The 21,659-nt window shown below is 44.1% G+C and overlaps 2 protein-coding genes across 2 annotated transcripts in view; one reads left to right on the forward strand and one right to left on the reverse strand.

Annotated features, from left to right (window-relative positions):
- LOC110505492 (dnaJ homolog subfamily C member 17) overlaps positions 1 to 21,659 on the forward strand; it is a 45,825-nt gene that overhangs the window by 11,079 nt on the left and 13,087 nt on the right. The window contains exons 5-10 of the mRNA XM_021584747.2: positions 44 to 120; positions 1,367 to 1,493; positions 4,160 to 4,209; positions 7,375 to 7,452; positions 9,624 to 9,704; positions 10,272 to 10,409. Of these exons, the coding sequence (XP_021440422.1) occupies positions 44 to 120; positions 1,367 to 1,493; positions 4,160 to 4,209; positions 7,375 to 7,452; positions 9,624 to 9,704; positions 10,272 to 10,409 (551 nt within the window). The remainder of the gene's footprint in view (positions 1 to 43; positions 121 to 1,366; positions 1,494 to 4,159; positions 4,210 to 7,374; positions 7,453 to 9,623; positions 9,705 to 10,271; positions 10,410 to 21,659) is intronic.
- On the reverse strand, positions 15,654 to 20,161 carry LOC110505493 (cdc42 effector protein 2). The gene is made up of 2 exons (XM_021584748.2): positions 19,703 to 20,161; positions 15,654 to 17,651 (listed from the first exon to the last, which is right to left on the reverse strand). Exon 2 carries the CDS (start codon positions 17,601 to 17,603, stop codon positions 16,986 to 16,988), a length of 618 nt encoding a protein of 205 aa, XP_021440423.1. The 5' UTR covers positions 17,604 to 17,651; positions 19,703 to 20,161; the 3' UTR covers positions 15,654 to 16,985.

The following is a 21,659-nucleotide window of genomic DNA, read 5'->3' on the forward strand; positions in this document are numbered from 1 at the left end:
ATGATTGTGTGTGTGTGTGTGTGTGTGTGTGTGATTTTCACAGACTTGGAGGCCAGAGAACGCCAGGCTGAGGCCCATAGTGCAGAACAGTTCCAAAACACCAGAACTCTAGAGGAGGAGGTAAGAGAGCTACAACTCCACAGCATCCTAGTTTCCTACTCTGACCGTAGAACAGATCATACAGGCACGTTTCACTTGAATGCCAATCCCTCATCTACGCACAATCAGGTGGCTAAAACAATCGGCATCCTGGAGGGTGGATGAATCAGAATATACAACACATGCTCAGCTCACCTGCTCAACCTCCTGAATGCTGCACCGCACACAGTCAGCCCCAGAGTACAGCTGTTCCAATCACTGGCTTAGTGAAGGTAACACACACAGCCATCTCTCTATTCTCGGCCCCCACACCCTCTCAAACAGTTGAGCCTACCACTGTTATTATAACGCACACTTTCACGTTTCCCTTGATTGACCTTGAAATTCACTAAAGATGTGGGCAAACAACAAAGCTGCAGCCATATCTCACGAAACCTGTTTACTATTATTATTTATTATATATTTTTTCCCTCTCCCCAATTTCGATCTTGTCTCACCGCTGCAACTCGGCCTCAGAAGGCGAAGGTCGAGTCACGCGTCCTCTGAAACATGACCCGCCAAACCGAGCTTCTTAACAACCCCCTGCTTAACCCGGAAGCCAGCTGTACCAATATGTTGGAGGGAAACATTGTTCACCTGATGACCGAGGTCAGCCTGCAGGGTCCCGGCCCGCCACAAGTAGTCGCTATAGCGCGATGAGCCAAGTAAAGCCCCACCGGCCAAACCCTCCTCCAGCCCGGACGATGCTGGGCCAATTGTGCGCTGCCCTATGGGACACCCAATCACGGCCGGTTGTGATACCGCCCGGGATCGAACCCGGGTCTGTAGAGACGCCTCTAGCACTGCTATGCAAGGCCTTAGACCGCTGCACCACTCAGGAGGCCATAGAAGCGTTTTCATTCCTTGCCATATCATTATTATTTCCATTAGGCAACATTGCATGACTTGATACACTTTGCTCATAAAGTCAATGGTAAATAAAAGGTTTGGGATGCTTTTCATGTGAGTCATGATGACTTGCACTCAGCCTGTTAAATGCATGTAGTTATGGGCTGTGTGTGTTGTGACTGACTGACTGGGAGTGATCACCAGTAGGTGGTAGTATTCTATTGAGCTGGTGGTACTGCACCGTAGCTGGTCTTTCAAAAAAAAAAAACTTATCCTAGTTTATCACTGGTACTCTTAAGACGTTTTGTGAATATCGGCCCAGAAACCATCCTTGGGAGAATGATGTTCCTTGTTAACCCTGGGGTTATTGTTCTGTCAGATTGCCCGTCTGAGGGAGGAGGGCTCCAGGCAGCTGCAGGAGGAACAGAGGCTGATCAAGGAACAGATCCAGAGGGAGAGAGAGACACAGCTCCACCACACAGGCACATCAGACTACACATCTACAGGTACTGCACTCAGACAGATTATTACACTAAGTTAAACAGCTTGGAAAATTCCTGAAAATGATGTCATGGCTTTAGAAGCTTCTGATAGGCTAATTGACATAATTTGAGTCAAATGGAGGTGTACCTGTGGATGTATTTCAAGGCCTACCTTCAAACTCAGTGCCTCTTTGCTTGACATCAAGTCAAAAGAAATCAGCCAAGACCTCAGATTTTTTTTTTAGACCTCCACAAGTCTGGTTCATCCTTGGGAGCAATTTCCAAACGCCTGAAGGTACCACGTTCATCTGTACAAACAATAGTACACAAGTATAAACACCATGGGACCACGCAGCCGCCATACCGCTCAGGAAGGAGACGCATTTTGTCTCCTAGAGATGAACGTACTTTGGTGCGAGAAGTGAAAATCAATCCCAGAACAACAGCAAAGGACCTTGTGAAGATGCTGGAGGAAGCCGGTACAAAAGTATATATATCCATAGTAAAACAAGTCCTATATCATCATAACCTGAAAGGCTGCTCAGCAAGGAAGAAGCCACTGCTCCAAAACCACCATAAAAAAGCCAGACTACGGTTTGAGACTGCACATGGGGACAAAGATGGCAACATCTCAAGACATCAGTCAGGAAGTTAAAGCTTGGTCGCAAATGGGTCTTCCAAATGGACAATGACCCCAAGCATACTTCCAAAGTTATGGCAAAATGGCTTAAGGACAACAAAGTCAAGGTATTGGAGTGGCCATCACAAAGCCCTGATATCAATCCTATAGACAGTTTGTGGGCAGAACTGAAAAAGTGTGTGTGAGCAAGGCCTACAAACCTGACTCAGTTACACCAGCTCTGTCAGGAGGAATGGGCCAAAATTCACCCAACTTATTGTGGGAAGCTTGTGGAAGGCTACCCAAAATGTTTGACCCAAGTTAAACAATTTAAAGGCAATGCTACCAAATACTAATTGACTGCATGTAAACTTCTGACCCACTGGGAATGTGATGAAAGAAATAAAAGCTGAAATAAATCTTGCTACTATTATTCTGACATTTCACATTCTTAAAATAAAGTGGTGATCCTAACTGACTGAAGACAGGGAAGTTTTACTAGGATTAAATGTCAGGAATTGTGAAACTGAGTTTAAATGTATTTGCTAAGGTGTATGTAAACTTCCAACTTCATCTATCTATCTATCTATCTATCTATATATATCTCACAAGTTGGATTATCTTAATGGGCACTTCTTACATACCATATGGTCTAGCTGTTCCCACAACAGCTCAATAGGGTTGAGATCTGGTGTCTGTGCTGGCCACTCCATTATAGACAGAATACCAACTGACGGCTTCTTCCCTAAATAGTTCTTGCATAGTTTGGAGCTGTGCTTTGGGTCATTGTCCTCTTGTATGAGGAAATTGGCTCCAATTAAGCGCCGTCCACATGGTATGGCATTGCAAAATGGAGTGACAGCGTTCCTTCTTCAAGGTCCGTTTTACCCTGTACAAATCTCCCACTTTACCACCAAAGCACCCCCAAACCATCACATTGCCTCCACCATGCTTGACAGATGATGTCAAGCACTCCTCGAGCATATTTTTATTTTTTTCTGCGTCTCACGAATGTTCTTCCTTGTGATCCGAACACCTCAAACTTAGATTAATCTGTCCATAACACACATATATATGTGTATATATATGTATATATATACAGTCTGAGCGGCTCAGGCCAATGTGGTACTCCAGTGCCCATATAGAACTTTATTCTTGAAATGTTGGTGATGCAACGATACGAGAGCGCCTCTGACAGTTCATTCTACCTTCTCTAATTCTATGCTTTTTTTTGCCTCTGGTGCTGTCTGTCAGACCCACTGCCAATCCTGTCTACTGAACCAGGCCAGTCAACAGGGCAATGAGCAGCCAGTCGGACATATATTATACAGTACACACCCCGCCTGGACAGAACAACATGGCTTGTCTTTGACTTAGAATTTGTTACAGTATGTTGCTTAGGAACACAAAACTGTTTGGAATATTAGTATGAAATACCTATTTTTGTTCTTTGGCAAAGAAATGACCTAACTACATAATACAGACCTAACAGAAACATATACAGCTTCATCATCTGGTTGACTAGTATTCTACCTCTTATTATCATATTTGCATTTGGGGGGAAAATACGCTGGTTCTGGGCTGTAGCCATGATAAACCGTTGAATAAATGTCTAATAAAGGGATGTGACGGAAGTCAAGGTTGTGGGAGATGAGGTCTTGGCCTGGCCCCCCTTTGCGGCTATTCACTAAGTCATGCAGGGTCAGCACGTCTTCACCGAGACCCTCTCTGCTCGCATGCTATTGGGCCTCTGCGGTGAGGCCTTCCTGGAACAATGCCCTGTTATGGCTCCAGAGGCGCCCGGCGGGTCAGCCGGCTTGGGACCAGTACGGTGGGGGGGGGGGATGAACAACCAAAGGCTGATCATGTATGACCTGTGGTCATACACGCCAGGCAAGCGGTCCTGTCCGTCTCCCAACGACGGGACAACAATTTCTTGACTACTGTGACGGAGCCCTCCCCGACCAACCGCACTTCTCATTTGTCTTTTTGAAAATGTTTTTTGTCTGCCTGAATAAATAATAGTTTCTTTGTCTTTCTCTGTCTCTCCCTTTCCCTCGCTCTCTTGCAGACTCAGCTGTTGGAAGGCATTCCAAGAGCAACGTGACCCCCAAATTAAAAGTAAGTTATAATATTGCTTTTAGTCGGGATTGGAAGAGGGGTCAGTGTTTTTAGGGTTGAGATTCTTGGAGAAGGAACATGGGAAGAGAGGGAGAAGAGTCTCCGTACTGGTGTCCTCCTGAGGAATCTTTGACGGGAGTTAAACCATGGCCAGAACCTCCAAAGTATTTCATTAGTAAGGGGTTTATGATGGAAACCAAGACATTTGGGATATAGTAGAGAGCACATACACTCCTCCCCAAGTGCGTATGTGCCCTGTTCCTGTCTGTTCCTCTCCTCCAGTGTACTGTAGTCCATCGTCAGGAGAGCTGTAACTACGTAAATAGAGGGTTATTATATTTCCTTTGGAAACCACTCAATCCACATCTAGTAAAGGACACGGGGGATGTTAGCTAATGTCTTTATATATTTCATCTTGTTAAAATGTCTGATACCCATCAAGAGCGGTGTATCCCCTAAAGAATCCGCTTGTGTTAGGAAAACAAACATCAGGGTTGAGGGCTGAGTCTTGCTACGGTATTAAACATATCATATTCACGTACTGTACATGTGAATATTGTTCCATACATTGCTCTAAGGGGCAGTTGTATCTGATAGTTGGGCACACGCAAGAAGTCAAAGTCAGTCAGATTTTGCAGTATTGATAGATGTAAATTACATCTGTATCATTTTTATATTACAACGTTCAAGCCGTATTGTTCCTGGCCCTATAGCGTTGTTCTTTCCTTCAGTATTCTAATACAACAGGCTCAATCAGTCTTATCAGTCTTTTCATCTTTCAATCTGACAGAAATGGAATCATTTTGTTGATGTTATTTTGGTGTAGAATATATTCCAAAACTACTGGGGGACATTGACCCTTACATTTCTAATACTCCTCATTGATTTCAACAGTGCTATTTGGAAGTTCATCATAAACCATTGTTGTCCTCCCCACTGTGGCAGATTCCTTGACAAGACTGTTATTTTTCGTGTGAGGGTATTTGTTTTTGTTATTTGCGGCTTCCAAGCGTGCGTATCAAATGTACCAGAGCAGTTGGGAACTGCCAGGGAACTCCAATCTCTTTAGAGTTGTTTAGACTACCAGCAACATATACAGCAGCAATGTGCTGGAGCAGTCTGAAATTTGGGTATCATCCAAGATCGGCTCTGCCTTGTTAGAAGATTAATGGGATACAAGGTTATCGTTGGGTAGGGGAGAACTGCCTTGGAAGGAGAAAGCACATTTTCAAAATAATTTTTGGAAAAAGAATGGTGTGTAGAATGGTGAATTCCCAGAAAGGCTCCCTCTGACAGTGAACAGAGTGTTGGTCTGGACCTAGTCTGGCTGCTTGCCTTTGATAATTCTGCTCCAGATAGTTAGCGAGATAAAGTCTTGACCCTGCAGGGTTATGAATGGAATTAGCTTGTTACATAACATCTTACTCAGAGAGCTAAGCACTGGGAAGAAGAAGCATTTGCAACTGAAATTATGTACAGTTCAGCTAATTTACTGTACGTAAACCTGAGTCAACTTTTAGCTGTCAGCCAACATGTCAGCCAACAGACACATGCATTGATCTGATTTTCTGTAATATACCATTGCAATGCTTAAAAGCCAGATCAATGCCAGTGGGCTGGACAGACCATAATATTGTGACCATAACCATGAACACCAAGGTTCCAAAGAAACCCCCAAGGATTGTGGTCAAAATACATTTTAAAACACTTAATCATGAGCTATTTCTAAATGATTTGGCTGCTGTACCCTGGGAGCTGATTTATCTAGAGGATGATTTAAATCACACTACAGAATGTTTTATTGATTTGCTCACTGAGGCAATGGACCATCATGCCCCTATAAGAAAGAGTACAGTTGGTGCTTGTCCATCTCCATGGATTGATGAACTGGTGAGGCTTTTTCTCAAAGAAATATGGCAAAAGTCTTAGCAGCCAAGTCAAAATTAGAAATTGATGAACAGAATTATAGAACATTACGTAATTATGCAGTTAAATTGAATCAAAAGAGAGAAAAAAAGTTATTTTACAACAATGCGTTTATTGATTGTAAAAATGATTGTAAAAAGGTCTGGAACACAGTTAAGGGCTTACTTGGTACATCTATCTCATCATGCCCATCTAGTGTGGAGTTGGACGGGAGAATAATAACAAAATCAGTTGATATTGCAGGTTTTGTTTTACAAAGAAAAATGAAATTACTGAGCAACAATGTAAACATACATTCAGTATTTTTTAGATTGGAGTATTTATTGGGTCATTATGTTACTATATTATGTATGTTTGTAATAGTGTGTTATATGTGAAAATGTGTTCGTATTATAAATTGTATTTGAATGTTTAAGGACTCTTGGAAGATTAGTCCAAATGGGGACTAAAAGAGATCCTAATAAAATCAAACATTATAGAGATCATGGCTTCATTACATTGTATTTGCTAATAATGTCCAGAGCTAACAAGGGGTTCTCAGAATAAATCTCACATATTTCTGAGTGAATGAGTGACCCTCACGTTAGATACATGCCACACATATATACTTCTCTGGATCCATCTGTTTTGCATTAGGTGCTCATTAAAAGGCCTGGTGATGTGTGTTGCGTTGTGGCTAGCAGCAGGTGAGTCAATGTGCTGTCTCCGGTCCAGGGCCCAGTCAGCCCTGTGTTAATTTCAGCCCTCTCGAATGCACGTAAAGCTGAATGGAAATTGACTGCAGGTCTCCCAGGTGGTGGTGGGTATGCTCCAAGACCTGAACAATGTCCCCCTGGAGCACCACTCTGCTCCTTGGCCTGGTGCAGAGGCTATTTCCTGCTTAAATCTACGCATGTCATTAGAACGTGACAGTGCCAGTGTGTTCTTGCCACACTCATCTCTCAGCTAGGCTGGAACTTCATTATCCCATTACTCCAATATCCGCTGGTTAGACAGTTTTTGATAGTGAAGAAATTAAACTTCAGTGCTGATGTGTTCACATGGGTTCAACAAGTTTTATGACATTCATGAATTCTATCCGGTGATCCATAACCCAAGACTGGCAGGGTTGAAAAACTTTAGTTCAGGCCCTATGTTCCTCCAGGACCCAAGAGGATTAAGTAAGTTACTTCTATAACCAAAGATGGGTTATTTGTCTCTCTGTTTTTCTCTCCTAACTCTTTTTATTTTTCTCTTCAGTTAAAGTGGAAGTGTAGTAAAGAGGATGACACCAACGGGGGCTACTCTCAAGACTTCATTTTTAGCCTTCTATCAAAGGTGGGTGCCCTGAACGTGAATCACCAGATACCACCGCATGGCTGAGATTCCAAAGGCCACCGGCTTTAAGTTGGCACACAGTTATTACAAAGAGCAACAGTTTCTCACACCTGCATCGTTTGGAAGGAGCGATGACTCATACCGTATGTCTCATGTCAGATGTTCCTATTTGAATGTGTAATGTAGCAGAAGAGACACTGGTTATATAATCATACTTGTAGAATATTTTATCTGAAGGCTTGTCCCCTGCTGTATCACAGACCTGTGTCTCACCCCAACTCTCCTGTAATGAGACCTGCCTGGTGCCCAGCTCACGTTTGAGCTCTGCATGACATCAGTGTTATAGATGGTTTATTTTCCACTTTATACAAGCCCCATTTAAGTTTAGTAGCAGTGAAAGTGCTGGGGGCAATGCAGTGCCCTCTTAAAGTGGTGCACGCCATTGTTCGTGCCCCTGTTACCGGGCAGGTTTAGCAGTGCCAGGGGAGTTGCTAAGAAATGTGCTTTTCTCATGCAACCGTGTACCACCTCGAACTGCACCCAGCTAAGGAGCATTTTGGTGGGGCTTAGGTTGGGCAGGAATGAGGATAGGGAAAGTGTCACTGACGTCAAAAGATCGAAAAAAGGTTGAACTTTCAATTTGTCCTCCGCACGCAATCAGTCAGGCGTGGGAGGCTGGGTCAAAGGATTGTGGGAAGACAAATGTTGCTTTTTTCTTAAATAAAGGGAGTGAAATTTAAAAAACAACTTGATGCTATTTGAAATGGCGAGCTGCTCTCATGAGTGGCAGGTAATGCTTGAGTAGGAGTAGCCACCCATGTGTGGGAATGGGGTCTGTGTGTGTGTTTTGGACTCACGCAACCGTACGTCTGCTCTGGAGGGAAACACATTTCGAGTTATGAAATAGGGGTCTACAGAGACTGTTTGTCACTTGGCATGCTGTGGAGTGTCCTCAGTGTCCATTAGCATTCCAGGCCTGTCCTTTTCCCAGAGATTCCTGGGAATGGGATTCTTAGAGGCTTCCTTGCTGGGACTCTGCTCTTTAGGAGTGGGCTTAGTGAGAGAAGCCCTGTATTTCAGGTGACATACTGTATCAGCCATCGGGCCTTCTCTCTGCTGCATGCCTTTACCCAGAGGAGCCCAGCCTCCATCAGCCAAGAGCCTCTCTGTAATTATCAGTGCAGCTGAGAAGGATCAGCTTTTACTGCAGTCAGAGACCCAGTCCAAGTCCTGTCTCCACTCTCCAGCTCCTCTCTCTCTGTGTGTGTGTGTCAGTGGTTGACCCAGGCTGGACTCCTCCTACCCTGTACTCTCCTGTCTGACTTGTTCTGGCAGGCAGCTGGACAAAGGCCACAGCTAATTTCAGCTCATACCAGAACATGATGTTTTATTGAGTTCTCTCACCACATATAGAGCAGGCTAACTGAAGAAGTAAAAGTAGCAGTTGATGATGAAGTGTCCCAGTTGATTGTATTCAAAATGTTATTGAGGTGAATGTTTTTCTGTAAATTAATAATAAAACCGATACATTAGGGTAGGGTTCATGTAATTTTAGAGCCACATTCCGGGATAATGTGATGTTTTTCATTCTCTCGAACAAAATGTGTCCCATCCACTCTCTCTCAAGAGCCAAATCACAGTATGTCCCACCTTTGTTTTTCCACTGCTGCTTCTTGCTGTTTTATCTATGCATAGTCAGTCACTTTACCCCTACCTACATGTACAAATTACCTCGACTAACCTGTACCCCCGCACATTGACCCGGTACCGTTACCCCCTGTATATAGCCTCATTATTGTTATTTTATTGTTGCTTTAGTTTATTTAGTAAATATTTTCTTATCTCTATTTTCTTAACTGCACTTGGTTAAGGGCTTGTCAGTAAGCATTTCACGGTAAGGTCTACCTACACCTGTTGTATTCAGCGCATGTGACAAATAACTTTTGATTTGATAGTTAATTTGTAACTTAAACTCAGCAATTAAAAATGCATAATCTAATATTGCCATTGGAGGTGGCATTCTGATACGATACACTAGAATTAAAGGTTTTACAGTCCCGTCCAGTCATCTATTGTTTTTATTGCTGATTTTTTTTGAATTATTCAAATTTTATGTGATCTACTTTCAGAAAATATTGTGTACCAACTCTCTCTGTCTCTGTTTCTTTCAGTATGGCGACGTTTTAAATGTTCTCATATCAAGTAAGAAGCGAGGAAGTGCTGTGGTAGAATTTGAAACCGTCAAAGCAGCTGTAAGTATTTGGTTCAGAAATGATACACACATTTAATTTAATCTTATATTGAAAGGTCACTGAAATCAATCAATACCCACCAGCTTATTTTTTTACTATTTGGTTTGTACTGAGCACTATGCGTCTCACCAACTTCCCAGCCCAAGGCCCCAGATGATGACATTTTGAAGAGTCTCTTTGTGAGTTGCCGGAACAGAGGAGTGTTCTGATGGGAACCAGGAGAACAGGATGGCTGAGCCGCCTTATTGTTCAGACCGTCTGAGTCCTCTGCCCCTTTGTTGTTGTGTGCTGTTTTGTTGTGGGCTCTGGTGTGCCGTGTGGTTCCCCTCAACAGAACATATCTGCTGTCCCCTGGGGAGCCAGACTCGGGGCCTGTGGTCTCCGTCTCTCTGTCTGGAGATCTCACGGTCCCTGCGCTGTTTGGGGTATCCAAAGTTCACATGTGTGTTTCAAATACAAACCCCCACACAAACTTGATGGAACTGAAAGGAGTAGAGAGGTTGATAAGTGGTGCTGGGGCAGGTCATGTCACACTGGGTCTAACGTTACTCCGTTGTTGCTCTCCAGGAACTGGCATATAAGAACGAGAGTGGCCTTACAGCAAACCCACTGAAGATCTCGTGGCTTGAGGGACGACCTGAAGTCATCACCCCAGTGGTGTCGCAGGTTCAGCAAACAACTGGACAGTACTTCCCACCTATACAGGTATGTAACCAGGGGCAACCTTCACCACGAGCAGGGAAACCTCTCTCCAATGTGCTTAGTCCTAATTCTCCTTCTCTCACATCAACGATAATGTAAGTCGTATGTTACCAAAAACCCCACATTTTCCATACATTTCCTTTAAGTTGTGCTGTATTTGTGTTTGGGTCTGCATGGTTTGGGACCAGTAGACTATACCTCCCCAGAGCTGCTGATAAACTGTGTTTCACCTCTCAACCCACCACAGCTCAGCGACTCAGGCCCCTCGTCAGGCCCCTCGTCAGGGTTAGCACGGCGCGCAGGGTTCACAGCCTGACCCGCGCACTTGGATTTGTCAGAGTAGTATGTTATTATGGTAACCGGTTTCGCCTTACGCATATCCGACGCAGATAGCTTCATCTCTCGCAGAGCTTTTCAGGGCAGAGAAGGAAAACATGATTATGGTAGTGTAATTTCCCCATTAGCCCTCAGTGAGAACGCTCCTCACTAAAGAGGCCAACATGACATAATGGGATCCAGTGAATATTAGTAATGTTGTCCCATCTGGCCCTGGTCACTGGAGACTGGGGAGAACCATGGAGGTCCTGAGGAGTCTGTCTGGGTTCCAGAACACTACATCTCTCGCTCTTCCTCTGCCTCCTCTCTTTATTTCTCATCCTCTCTTTCTCTGTCTCCCTTTTCTCCCCTCTCTTCCTATCAATCCCCCCTCACTTGCCCTCTTCTTTTCCCTCTTTCTCCCTTCCTCGTTCCCTCTCCTTCACGGTGATAGTTGCGATCACAGAGGAGCAGCTGTGCTGATACCTGCTTTTTAACCTTAGCAGTCCAGCCCCAGCAGAGCAGGGAGCCCAGGGACAATCACGCATGATTTCACACTCTGCTCCACTCTGTTTAATAAGAGAATCTGCTTACACTGGTTTGGGACCTGCTGCTGCACCTGGGCCCCCCAGGTCCCCAGAGGCCCCTGGGGGCCCCTAGTATCACACACTGGACCGTAGCAAAGTTTTACAGACAGAGCCTGAAGTGATGTACCCTGTTGTACTGCTGTGCTGAGTGATTCTCTAAGCCTGTGAAGGATACAGGCTCTCTGTAAGACATGGGTGTGTTGGGTCAGGCGTTTCACCAGGAGGGGACATCATGCAGAGACAATACTGTAGGGCCGGTGGTCCATTCAGTATGTTCTTCTTAACATAAATGATCAAGCACGGTAAGGAACAGAGGCCCTGTCCCTGCCAGGCCATGGTGCAGAGATTGCTCCCCATGCTCCTGACTAGTTCAAATCCCTTGTATTGGGATAGGATTTAGTTTCACCTGCTGGGTGTGCTATGTTTTGTATCACTGCCCTGTGCCATAATTACATTTGTATTTATTTATTTATTTATTTATTTAACCTGTTATTTAACTAGGCAAGTCTGTTAAGAACAATTTCTTATTTACAATGACGGCCTACTTGTAAAGTCCCCCCGGCCAAACCCTACCCTAGCACGGATGATGCTGGGCCAATTGTGCGCCGCCCTATGGGACTCCCGATCACTTCCGGTTGTGATACAGCCCGGGATCAAACCCGGGAAGCGTAGTGACGCCTCTAGTACTTAGACCGCTGCGCCACTCAGGATAATACATTCTCATAGTGAGAGGTTATGAAATGAGTAGGTTTATGAAATATATGTACAGTAAATCATTCTGTGGTATAGTGCTGTTTTTTTAAACTGTCAGATGTCTTCTCTCGGTCTCTGACGTTTTGATGTGAAGTTTTTACTGAATGGCAGTGTGATGTACACAGCTACGTGGATTACTATACTGTAGCTACATGGATGTAATGGCAGGGACAACTGTGGGATGTGTGTTAATGGTGGTTTACATGACAATGGAAAGTACACAGCGTTAAATTACGGTACATTAAGTGTTAGAGCTGTCCTCCAGAACTCCTCACATCTGCTGTCAGACTACAGGGATTCACACAGTGTCAATATGATTCATAGTTCAGCCCTTACCTCCAAGAATCTCTGGAGTTTGCTGTCCACATTCAACCATCTGTATCCTATTCCCTATCAGAAGGACATGTAGCATCGTCATGTGTTTTTGAAGTCATTGTGTCCCCAATTTAGAACAATAGTTTAGCATTGTATTTGTTGTGTTTATTCTGATAAAGCATCATCTTCAGTGCTTGATACAACTCTGTTTATTTAATTTTCGAGGAATCTTCGACTTGGAGCCTGTCACGACATGAATCAGATCTAGCGTGTCATCTTTTCTGGAATGGTTTTTCCATCATATTAGAACGGCTAGCTTCCTTCTGCTGAATAAAGTGCAGGCTCACCTAAAATAGCCCTGCATCTGTCTGGGCCCTGGTATGCTGAGTGTAGTCTTGCTGCAGCTGGCTGTAGTGCTGGGCTCTTTCCGGACGGAGATAACAACTTCTAGTGTTCTGACTTCCTGGAAGAGGCCGTTTAGAGATCAAAAGGACTAGTGTAACAGATTGGTTAATTTACATCTGTTGCCAGCTGTTATTATCATGAATTCATTTAACTGAGCTTTAGCTTGGACAGGGAATAGAGAAGGAGGTGGCGAGAGAACGATCTCAATGAGATCTGGGAGCACTGTAAACCCCTGCCTGCATTGTTCTTCATGGGACAGTTAAAAAGAGCAAAGAGGCATGGGAGAGGGGCATGTTTCTACGTTGCTGACTCAGTGCTTTTCCTCTGGACTAAAGTTGCACATTACGTACTGTAGCACATTGCATGTGAACTTGATTAAATCGCTTGCTTGTTTTAATCACTGGATGTTGAACTTTTGAGATCTTTGATAGTTTTGTCTTCTTCTCAAGGTCTTACGATGCCCAAGTGTATCATGGATATCATGTGACGCAGTGGTATTGTGCTGCCTTGGACCTAATTGATCTTTTAAATGGGGGAAAAATGTGTGACTCGGTAGCTCTGTTGTGTGTCCTGACACTATGCAGTTTCAGAAACGGTCCTCCACGCTGCGTACCCCAGTGAAGCATGTTGCATATTTTCAGTAGCATTAGGTTGCACTGCCAGATGCAATTTCAACAGGAGTAGGAATGTATCAGTTGGCAAAAACAATATTTCCCCCTCAAAAAATGTGCAGCATAAAAATAAATAAAATCCACCGTCTTTTGGAAGATGGCAGGCTTTCGTTGTATTCTGTATGATGGCAAGTTTGGAATTTGGGGGGAAAAGTGGTTCCAGATGGGATGGGGTACCTCAGTTTAAACTGTTTGGTCAGTGATGCACAGCGCCAACGTAATGTGTCTTCCAATTACAGACTCTTCTCACATCAGCCGTGTGAGTTTGGGCGTTTTGTTGAGAATACCTTTGTGACTCCTCGTGCGGAGAAGCCCATTGCAGACGATGGGGTTGTCGTACGGTCTTTAGACAGTCTGTGTGTCTGTGTGGGAGTTCTGTTTGTGTCTGATTACTATGGTATGATGGAGGAGGAGGAAGAAGACAGTAGGCCCACTGTCCCAGAGGCGTGTTATGCCATGGCGGAGAGTCTGGGTAAGCGGCCATGTAGATCTGGGCACCAGGTTTGCTCATTCTTCTCCTGAGCAAATTATATCAAAGTCCTTAACCTAGAAAGCCAAGATGTGACATTTAGCCTAATAAGGCCCAGGTAAACAGTCAAGTTAAAGCAATCCATTCATAATGAATGTTTTCTGTCGATGCAGGATAAGCAGAATAAAGGTTGACTTCGTCAAGCCACACCTTAAGCTATTCAGTAACCTCTCTGTGATGTAGGTGTGATCCGCGCTGTTCATCATAGCAATTCAGTGCTTCCCTCAAGTTCCAGTTTTATATAATAGCTGTAACTTTCAAAGTAAACCCGTCTGAATGAATGGATGGTTCATTTGGCTTGGAATGTCTGTCTAATTTGTGTTTGACATGAACTAGCTACCTCTAGTTGTCTCGTGTAATGTAAGGTGTAATTCCTCTTCAAACAGTAAGTGTAAAGTGTGACAGACAAGGCTTCAATATGGCCTCTATGGCAGCTCATCACTGTTAGAAAACTAAACATCTCTGTCAGTCCATCAAAGTGTCTAAACAGTATTATACAAGCCATCTAAAATGTTGATGCGAGCAATTCCAAACCACTGGTCTTCCACACAGTTAAAAAAAGTTACAGTACACACTGGTCTACCAGTCTTACCCAATGTGTTATTATTCTCATAAAACATACAATACACTGAAAGCCATAACAATTGGTTTTCCTGAAAGATGCATGGAACGGATATAAAGTACAGATGTACCCACAAAAATCAGTGGATTGTTAACGTGCAAACACTGTTTAACTGCCTGCCAGCAGCAGGACACTCATGGCTAGTGAAGTTCTCTGTAGCGCCTCAGGGACCCCTGGAATGTGACTGCTTTTGGCTTTGCCCCACTGCTTTCCTTTCCTGACAACCCCCTGCTGTGGTGCTGGATGTGGCTCTCTCCCAGCTCCCCTGGCAGGTGGGTGAGTGGGCCCAGGACTGGGGGTGGTGAGGGGTGCGTCAAGCCCTGTTGGTTCAGCAGGTATAGTTTAAACTCTCATCAGGAGCCTTGCTGGTAATGGATGGCTCTGGTCCCCAGCCTCCTTGGTCCTAGCAGCACATGTGGAAGTATCACATTACCTCTCGCCACTTTCCCCTCTCGTGCCACTCATCAGAGCGAGGGACTCCGATTTACAGCTAAGAAAACAGTGCTGGGGTTTTGTGGCTCGGACCTGCGGCCTGGCTGAGGTTGCAGCCCGCCAACCGCCGGCTTTATTAGAAGCAGAGCTAAGTGTTTGTTTTCACTGTGTTGTTGGGAAATAGAGACGGGGGTACCTTCGTGCACCTTCGAGTGGGGCCTCTAAGATGCGTGCGGAGGAGAGATTGCCCTCCTCACACAACATAATGGCAAGGATGCCAATACGTCACAGCTTCAGGACCTTGAAAACTAAGCCTTCATTCTTATTTATTTCTTTAACATTACACTCTAAAGTCTAACATTGGTCTCATCAAGAGATCTGTAGAAAGGAACTGGGTTTTAAACTGAGAAAGGACAAAAAGCAGCCATCTGAAGATGCCTACTTTCCTTTTTAACAGATTAAAGGTCCAATGCAGCTGTTTTTATCTCAATATCAAATAATTTCTTGGTAACACTTAAGTACCTTACTGTTATTTGTTTTAAATTAAAATGGTCAAAAATAAACAAAAATAGCTTCTTAGCAAAGAGCAATTTCTCAAGCAAGAATTTTGCTTGGACTGTCTGGGAGTGGTCTGAGTGGGAAGGGGAAAACTAGCTGTTATTGGCAGAAAGGTTTGGAACTCTTTCTTATTGGTCTATTAACTAATTTACCACTTGGTGATGTCCCCAGGCAGGCCCAAACTCCATCCAACCAAAACAGGCTGACATTTCAGGCACTCTTTTTAAACGGCTCTTACACCCAAAGGGCATTTCACAGGTATTATTCCAACCTCCATAGTGTGAATATATATATAAAACACAAGGAAATTTGGTTTTTGAATGCACTGGGCCTTTAAGATAAATAAGGTGCTAAATGATTAACTAGACTATGTAACATTTTATTTAACGCTGCAACAGGTAATGCTAGAAGAACATGAACTTTGCCCCATAGAGTGGTTGAAAGGAGCGAGGAGAATTCCAACGTTAACCCTTAAACATCAATGGACACTCATTCTGATTCTATTACTGGTATCATAGAAACAACAGATACAGTCAAGAAATGTTCAAATTAGCATACAACTCCATGAGAAGCGTTCTGTCATAATAATCTACTATAGATAGCAAACATTTTTCTAAGTAAAATGAGAGAAGGAGTAAGTTAAAGTGGAAGTCCATGTGTACTCTTACTCTTGTCGATGACCTCGTATGAAATGGAAGAGATCCCTTTGTAGGTTATATCCCCATGGTGTTTCAAATGCTCTGACACTGGAGTATGTTTACATGCACTAATAACTCAATATTAAACTAATTGGCAGTGGGCAGATTAAGCAGAGTAAGGTGTTTTACATGACTATCTTAATTGGTGCAAGGTCATAATTGAAGTAAACGTACGACGATTAAAACACCTTGTTTTCTGAGCAATCTTTCAAAATATTAGGACATGCAATGCCTTAATCTGAGTCCTAGCGGTGTATTTGATCTGTGCCAGCACGAGCAGTGCAAGCTTCCTTCTTTTGAGTGAAGTGACTTCGGAAAAACTGAAAGCATTCATATTAGAAATAGTTTTCACGTGTAAACTCAGAATCTAATATGCTTCACAAATATTACATGGTCGCTGTGGTAGAACGTGTATTTTGATTGATGATTTTCTGCGTTTATTAAAGGCCCATCAAATAGCCTGATTTCAGATGGGTCTATGTCAACAGGATTATTAGGGAAATTTTTCTTCTTGCAAAGCATGTAACTGTTTATTTGAACTATTATATTAATCTGACTATTCACAATAATCATATTATTGTGTGCATGTAACCGTACTCTTTTATGTCAGCCGTTCATCGTCTTATGGCAGTTTGGAGTGTTCTAATGCCAGTCACAATGATGACGTTAGTAAGGTCTCTGTCTGGCTGTTCCTCTAATAGTGGAGCCTGTCCATGACCTGCAGCACGTCGTCCAGGATGGAGGGGCCCAGGTCCAGGCTGAAGGAGAAGCTATTGTCCACCTCATCCAGCTGCTGCGTGTCCTCAGAGCAGGTCTGAGTGGAGTCTCCATCCCGGCCAGAACTCAGGCTGCCACGGGCAGGACTGGGGCTGCTGACCATGACCCTGTGGCTGGGGCTAACCCTGCCCTCCATCTCCCCATTCCCCTCACCCTCCTCGCTGTCCAGCAGGGGCAAGGAGCTGCACTTCTTCCTCCTCTCTGAGGCACTGTGGCTCATGTGGGCCCTGGTCCACTCGGGGCTCTCCGTGGCCTCGTCCAGGTTAAGGCGTAAGGGTTTGGGTGGAGGGTAGCAGGCCAGCAAGAGGTTCTGCTCACTCTGAGAGCTTTGCAGCACCAGGCTGTTGCCCCCCTTCAGAAAGGACAGGTCCCCGAAGCTGTCGCTGTGGTCGTTGTTCCCGATGTGGGAAACATGGCGGAAGTCGGCCAATGGGAGGCTGATCATGTTGACAGAGAGCACCTCCCTGCGCTTCTGTGTCCTTCTGGACCAGCGGGCCGAGGCTGGCTTACGGTACAGAGACGTCGTCAGCGGCATCTTACCAGGTCCTGTTGAGATGTCCTTTGGTTCACTTCTGAGACGAAGCTTAAAGGCAGTTTACAATAAAAAAGAAAAATATAGAAGAAATATTAAAATCGTTTCACTTCGAGGTTAGGTTAATGTCAGATCATGTGGTTTCCCATCAACAACACATCATACATCTCTGATATGATTATCCAGGCTTACTTTCATCATGCTGCAGCCTACTGGATGGGCATTATTTGTTTCCCTCTGCTTTCCAACACCAGATGTAACCCTTGGATTATGTCAAGTTTAATGTGACAAGGCAGCAGCTCTGCTTGGTTTTATGTTAATATGATTCGGCGTCATTTGTCTCCTGGGAGAGGGTCCAATACATACTTAGAACGGTTTTGATTTTAAATGTTTACTTTTCAAATCCAGTTTATTCCCATAAATGCAGGTCTGGTCTGCTGAATGCACCAAAGGAATGGCTAAGCCTGATTCTGACTTCCAGCAACCATGCTCCAAATATGCACATTCTAAGCAGACACAGCATCCTCTATATCTATATAAGCCATGTCACCATATCCTCTGGCCCCCTTTCCTGTCATTTTGTCAGGCAACTCCAGGCTTTGCTTTCACTTCTTAAACAGTAGTTATTTTATGAATGGGGTGTAATTTGTTACGTGTTGAGAGACAAAGCTCAGAGACGCAGTATGTGTATTCGTCTTTATTTATTTCTCCTCACCTTTTAGATCTGTTGATCTGGTTTACTGGTCACAGACAGTCAGCCTTTCCTGTTATGCTGGATCCAGATCAGATTCTACAACTCTTGATTAGAGAGATGTGTGGCAATACCTGCCATTGTTATGATTGTCATTTATGTAGAATTGAACTGGAATATGCCTTTCACCTGCTATAAATGGCGTCAAACTGTCTTTTTTTTCTTCTCAGACAGCGCACTTTGTACAATGGTAATTTTAGAAGTTCATCTGTACATTATCAATGGGCCTTGAACAGCTACCACCATTTTAAAAAGCAAAGGCATACAATATATTACGTAAAACAACTGTACAAACTGAGAACGTGTGGCTCTGAAAAGATAGTTTAAATCCATTATAGTTTGTATAAGAGCTAGGCCCAAAGCGCAAAATAAAATGCACCTTATTCTAATCTAGTTGAGCATGGTTCCAGTAATTTAGTGTTTTGTGAGTTGTAATCATTTTATTGAGTAACACAGAATGCAGTTCATCTCTGGCAGGTCAAATGGACGATCTCAGTGGTCTCTGTGATTTTACAGGCTCCTAACAGCTTTGCCCATATTAGATTTGCGTTCGTGACTTGAAACACTCACTTTGTAAATTTGTAAGGCACTACGGCAAACGGGTTTTGTTGGCCCGTAAAGGTTTTATCGGTACTTTAGTAGCAGCGGGAGATGGGGAGAGTGTGGACACACCAGCATTCCTTTCCAAACATGTCAGTTGGACGAAGGAGGAGTGTTAGAATTGCAGCGGTGAGGATCACATTAAGGAAACACTTCTCTTCCAAGTCCAAATGAAATAAGCCTAGTAAAAACCGCTTTGCCAAGACAATTTACAGTTACTAAATAATCTTCCTCCTCCAAACCTCCTCTAGCTGAGCACCTTTTTGAGGGAGATGCCTAAAATATATTCTCAAGAGCAGGTGTTGGTTATGATTTAAGAGTTGGCATATGCGTGTTTTATAACCAATATTTTGAGTAAGTTGATGGATACGGTTTGTAATAACAGAATGTAGTGTGATATCTGTTAGTTCTTTTCTGTACTGCTGTGTACACAGGGTGTCTGTATCCCACACCCACGTGTCTGTCTCTATCAGGAAGCCAGGCTGGGGCTGGTACCTGGAGACTGACACTGTTTCTCCCGACATGATTGGGCTTGTTCAACTGCAGCGGGAGAAGCACAGTGAACATCCCTGAGAGAGAACTGGAGCTACTTCACCCCCCAAGTTCTCTAAATCGTAGATTTAACAGCCCAAACACTCAGTTTCAAGTGTTAATGTCATGTGCACAAGTACAGTGAAATGCCTTTCTTGCAAGCTCCAAACCCAACAATGCAGTAATATCAAATATAGCACTAAAAATAACTGTCTCTTACCCGAGTCTTAGGTATCCTTTACTGAGAAGGATTCTATCATGTCCTGTAGACCTTGCCAATTTGATCCCGTGCTTCCCTCTATCTTCTCAAAGTTCAGTTCAATAGTACAAGTATATTCCTTCTAGGACCCAGCAGGTGTGTTGTTTGAGAAAGTCTCCTCTGACGAAGTAACCCAGGTGAGGTCAGCGTATAGAGACGACCAGGTGGAGTTTTGTTTCCTTCTTTGTTTCCTCCACCTCTCCCTACCTAACGGCAGAGAGTGTGTTTACCCTCGGATGATGTCACTCTCCCTGTCGTGGGAGTCTGAATCATGGGCGTGAATCCTGCTTGCTGCACCCACTACCTGAGTGAAAGGACAGAGCAGGAGCTGTTATAGTCCCCACTGATTTACTGCTTGAAACACGGAACAAGATAAAGCTGAGCTGGTGAAAGAGCACAGCATATTCCTCACACACACACACACACACACACACACACACACAACACACAAACAGGGCCACAGTGACTTGTCTGTGTGCTAGTCATCTTAGTTTCATTGTCTCTACTCTGCTGATTTCCTGTGCTTTGTTAACTTGTGTAAAGCACTGGGCCCAACGCAGGCCGTTCTGGCAGAGTAGAGGCCAATAGACTGTGGTATCGGATAAAGCCACTGACTCACACACAGACATGTATGTACAGGCAGGCTAAGTTGCACAAGATAACCTGTTTCAGTTCCAATTCTCACGCCTTCGGCGTTAGGGCTGTGACAGTCATGGATTTTAGGATGACGCTTATTGGCCTACTGTAGTAACCATTAGGCTAATCGATAATCAGTGTTTGTATATGCTGTGTGATGATGCCCACAGACCTACTTTTCCCTTGAGAGCTAAAGCTTTAGCAGTGGCCACCCCACTCTGCTCAACGCCTAGCGTACACATCTCCTAACATTAGCTGGTCTCCGCAGCAGAGTCACAGTCCGCTCTGCACACCAGCATCCTCTGAAACATTTTGGTGCCTCCTAGCAATGGCTTTGACCTTGAGAGAACGTTAGTGGTCGTCTGTCTGGCTCCAGACAACATATCACTCTGCTCCGGGGTCTCTGAACTGAAACATCTACGGGATTGGCTGGATTCATTCTCTAGGATTACTGATCAGATCCTTTCAAATGGCTCCAAAAACCAAAGGCCTGCCGCCATTCATTCCTCATTCACTCCCCAACACCAGAACAGGCCTTTCTGCTTTTAACAGATGCAATTACAAATGTAATAATTGCCTTGTCATAACATGTATCCAAGACTGGAACTGAGCTTTTGAACAACTCCAATTCGATAATTGTTTTCTCCCCCCACCGCTCCACTTCATAGCCTCCACCTCGACCCACATGACTACACACCAAGGAAAAGCTTTCGAGAGCTGGTGTAAGTCAGACTATCCACCTCACCCCATCCACACTATTTTGTTTTGTTGGGAAGAAATCTGTTCATGCTGGCAGACAGTCAGGGGAGGGGATAGCGTGTGTTATTTGTGGTGATGTGGTCACATATGGCCTATTTGACCAGGGGTTCGAGGTGGCTTACTCCCATGTTTGTGTTTGTACAGTATGTTGTCCAGAATCTGAGGTTATTACGTTGGCCCTGGACCCTGACCGTAGGGGAAGAGTAGGTGTCTGATTGCCTTCCCCTCTCTCCTCCTCCCTCTCCCGTCTCAGGGCAGTGCTGGTACTGTGGTCTGTCTGGGTCAACTACGTTCTCCTTCAATCCTAGGATGCTGCTTGTTTTTTTTTTTGCATGAAAAAGTGCTTCCAGATACTGATTTCCTTGACTGGCTCTAGAAACCCAAATGGAGGTTTTTGTAGAATATTAATTTGGCCTTTTGTTGTGTTCTCTTGTCTTGTGGACAACAGACAGAGTAGATTTTAGCTGTTGTAAGATATTTCCACTCACATGGAAGGAAACACAGAGGTTCGGTCGTGACCCTG

Source organism: Oncorhynchus mykiss, chromosome 25 (assembly GCF_013265735.2).
Source record: "Oncorhynchus mykiss isolate Arlee chromosome 25, USDA_OmykA_1.1, whole genome shotgun sequence".
NCBI classification, from domain to species: domain Eukaryota; kingdom Metazoa; phylum Chordata; class Actinopteri; order Salmoniformes; family Salmonidae; genus Oncorhynchus; species Oncorhynchus mykiss.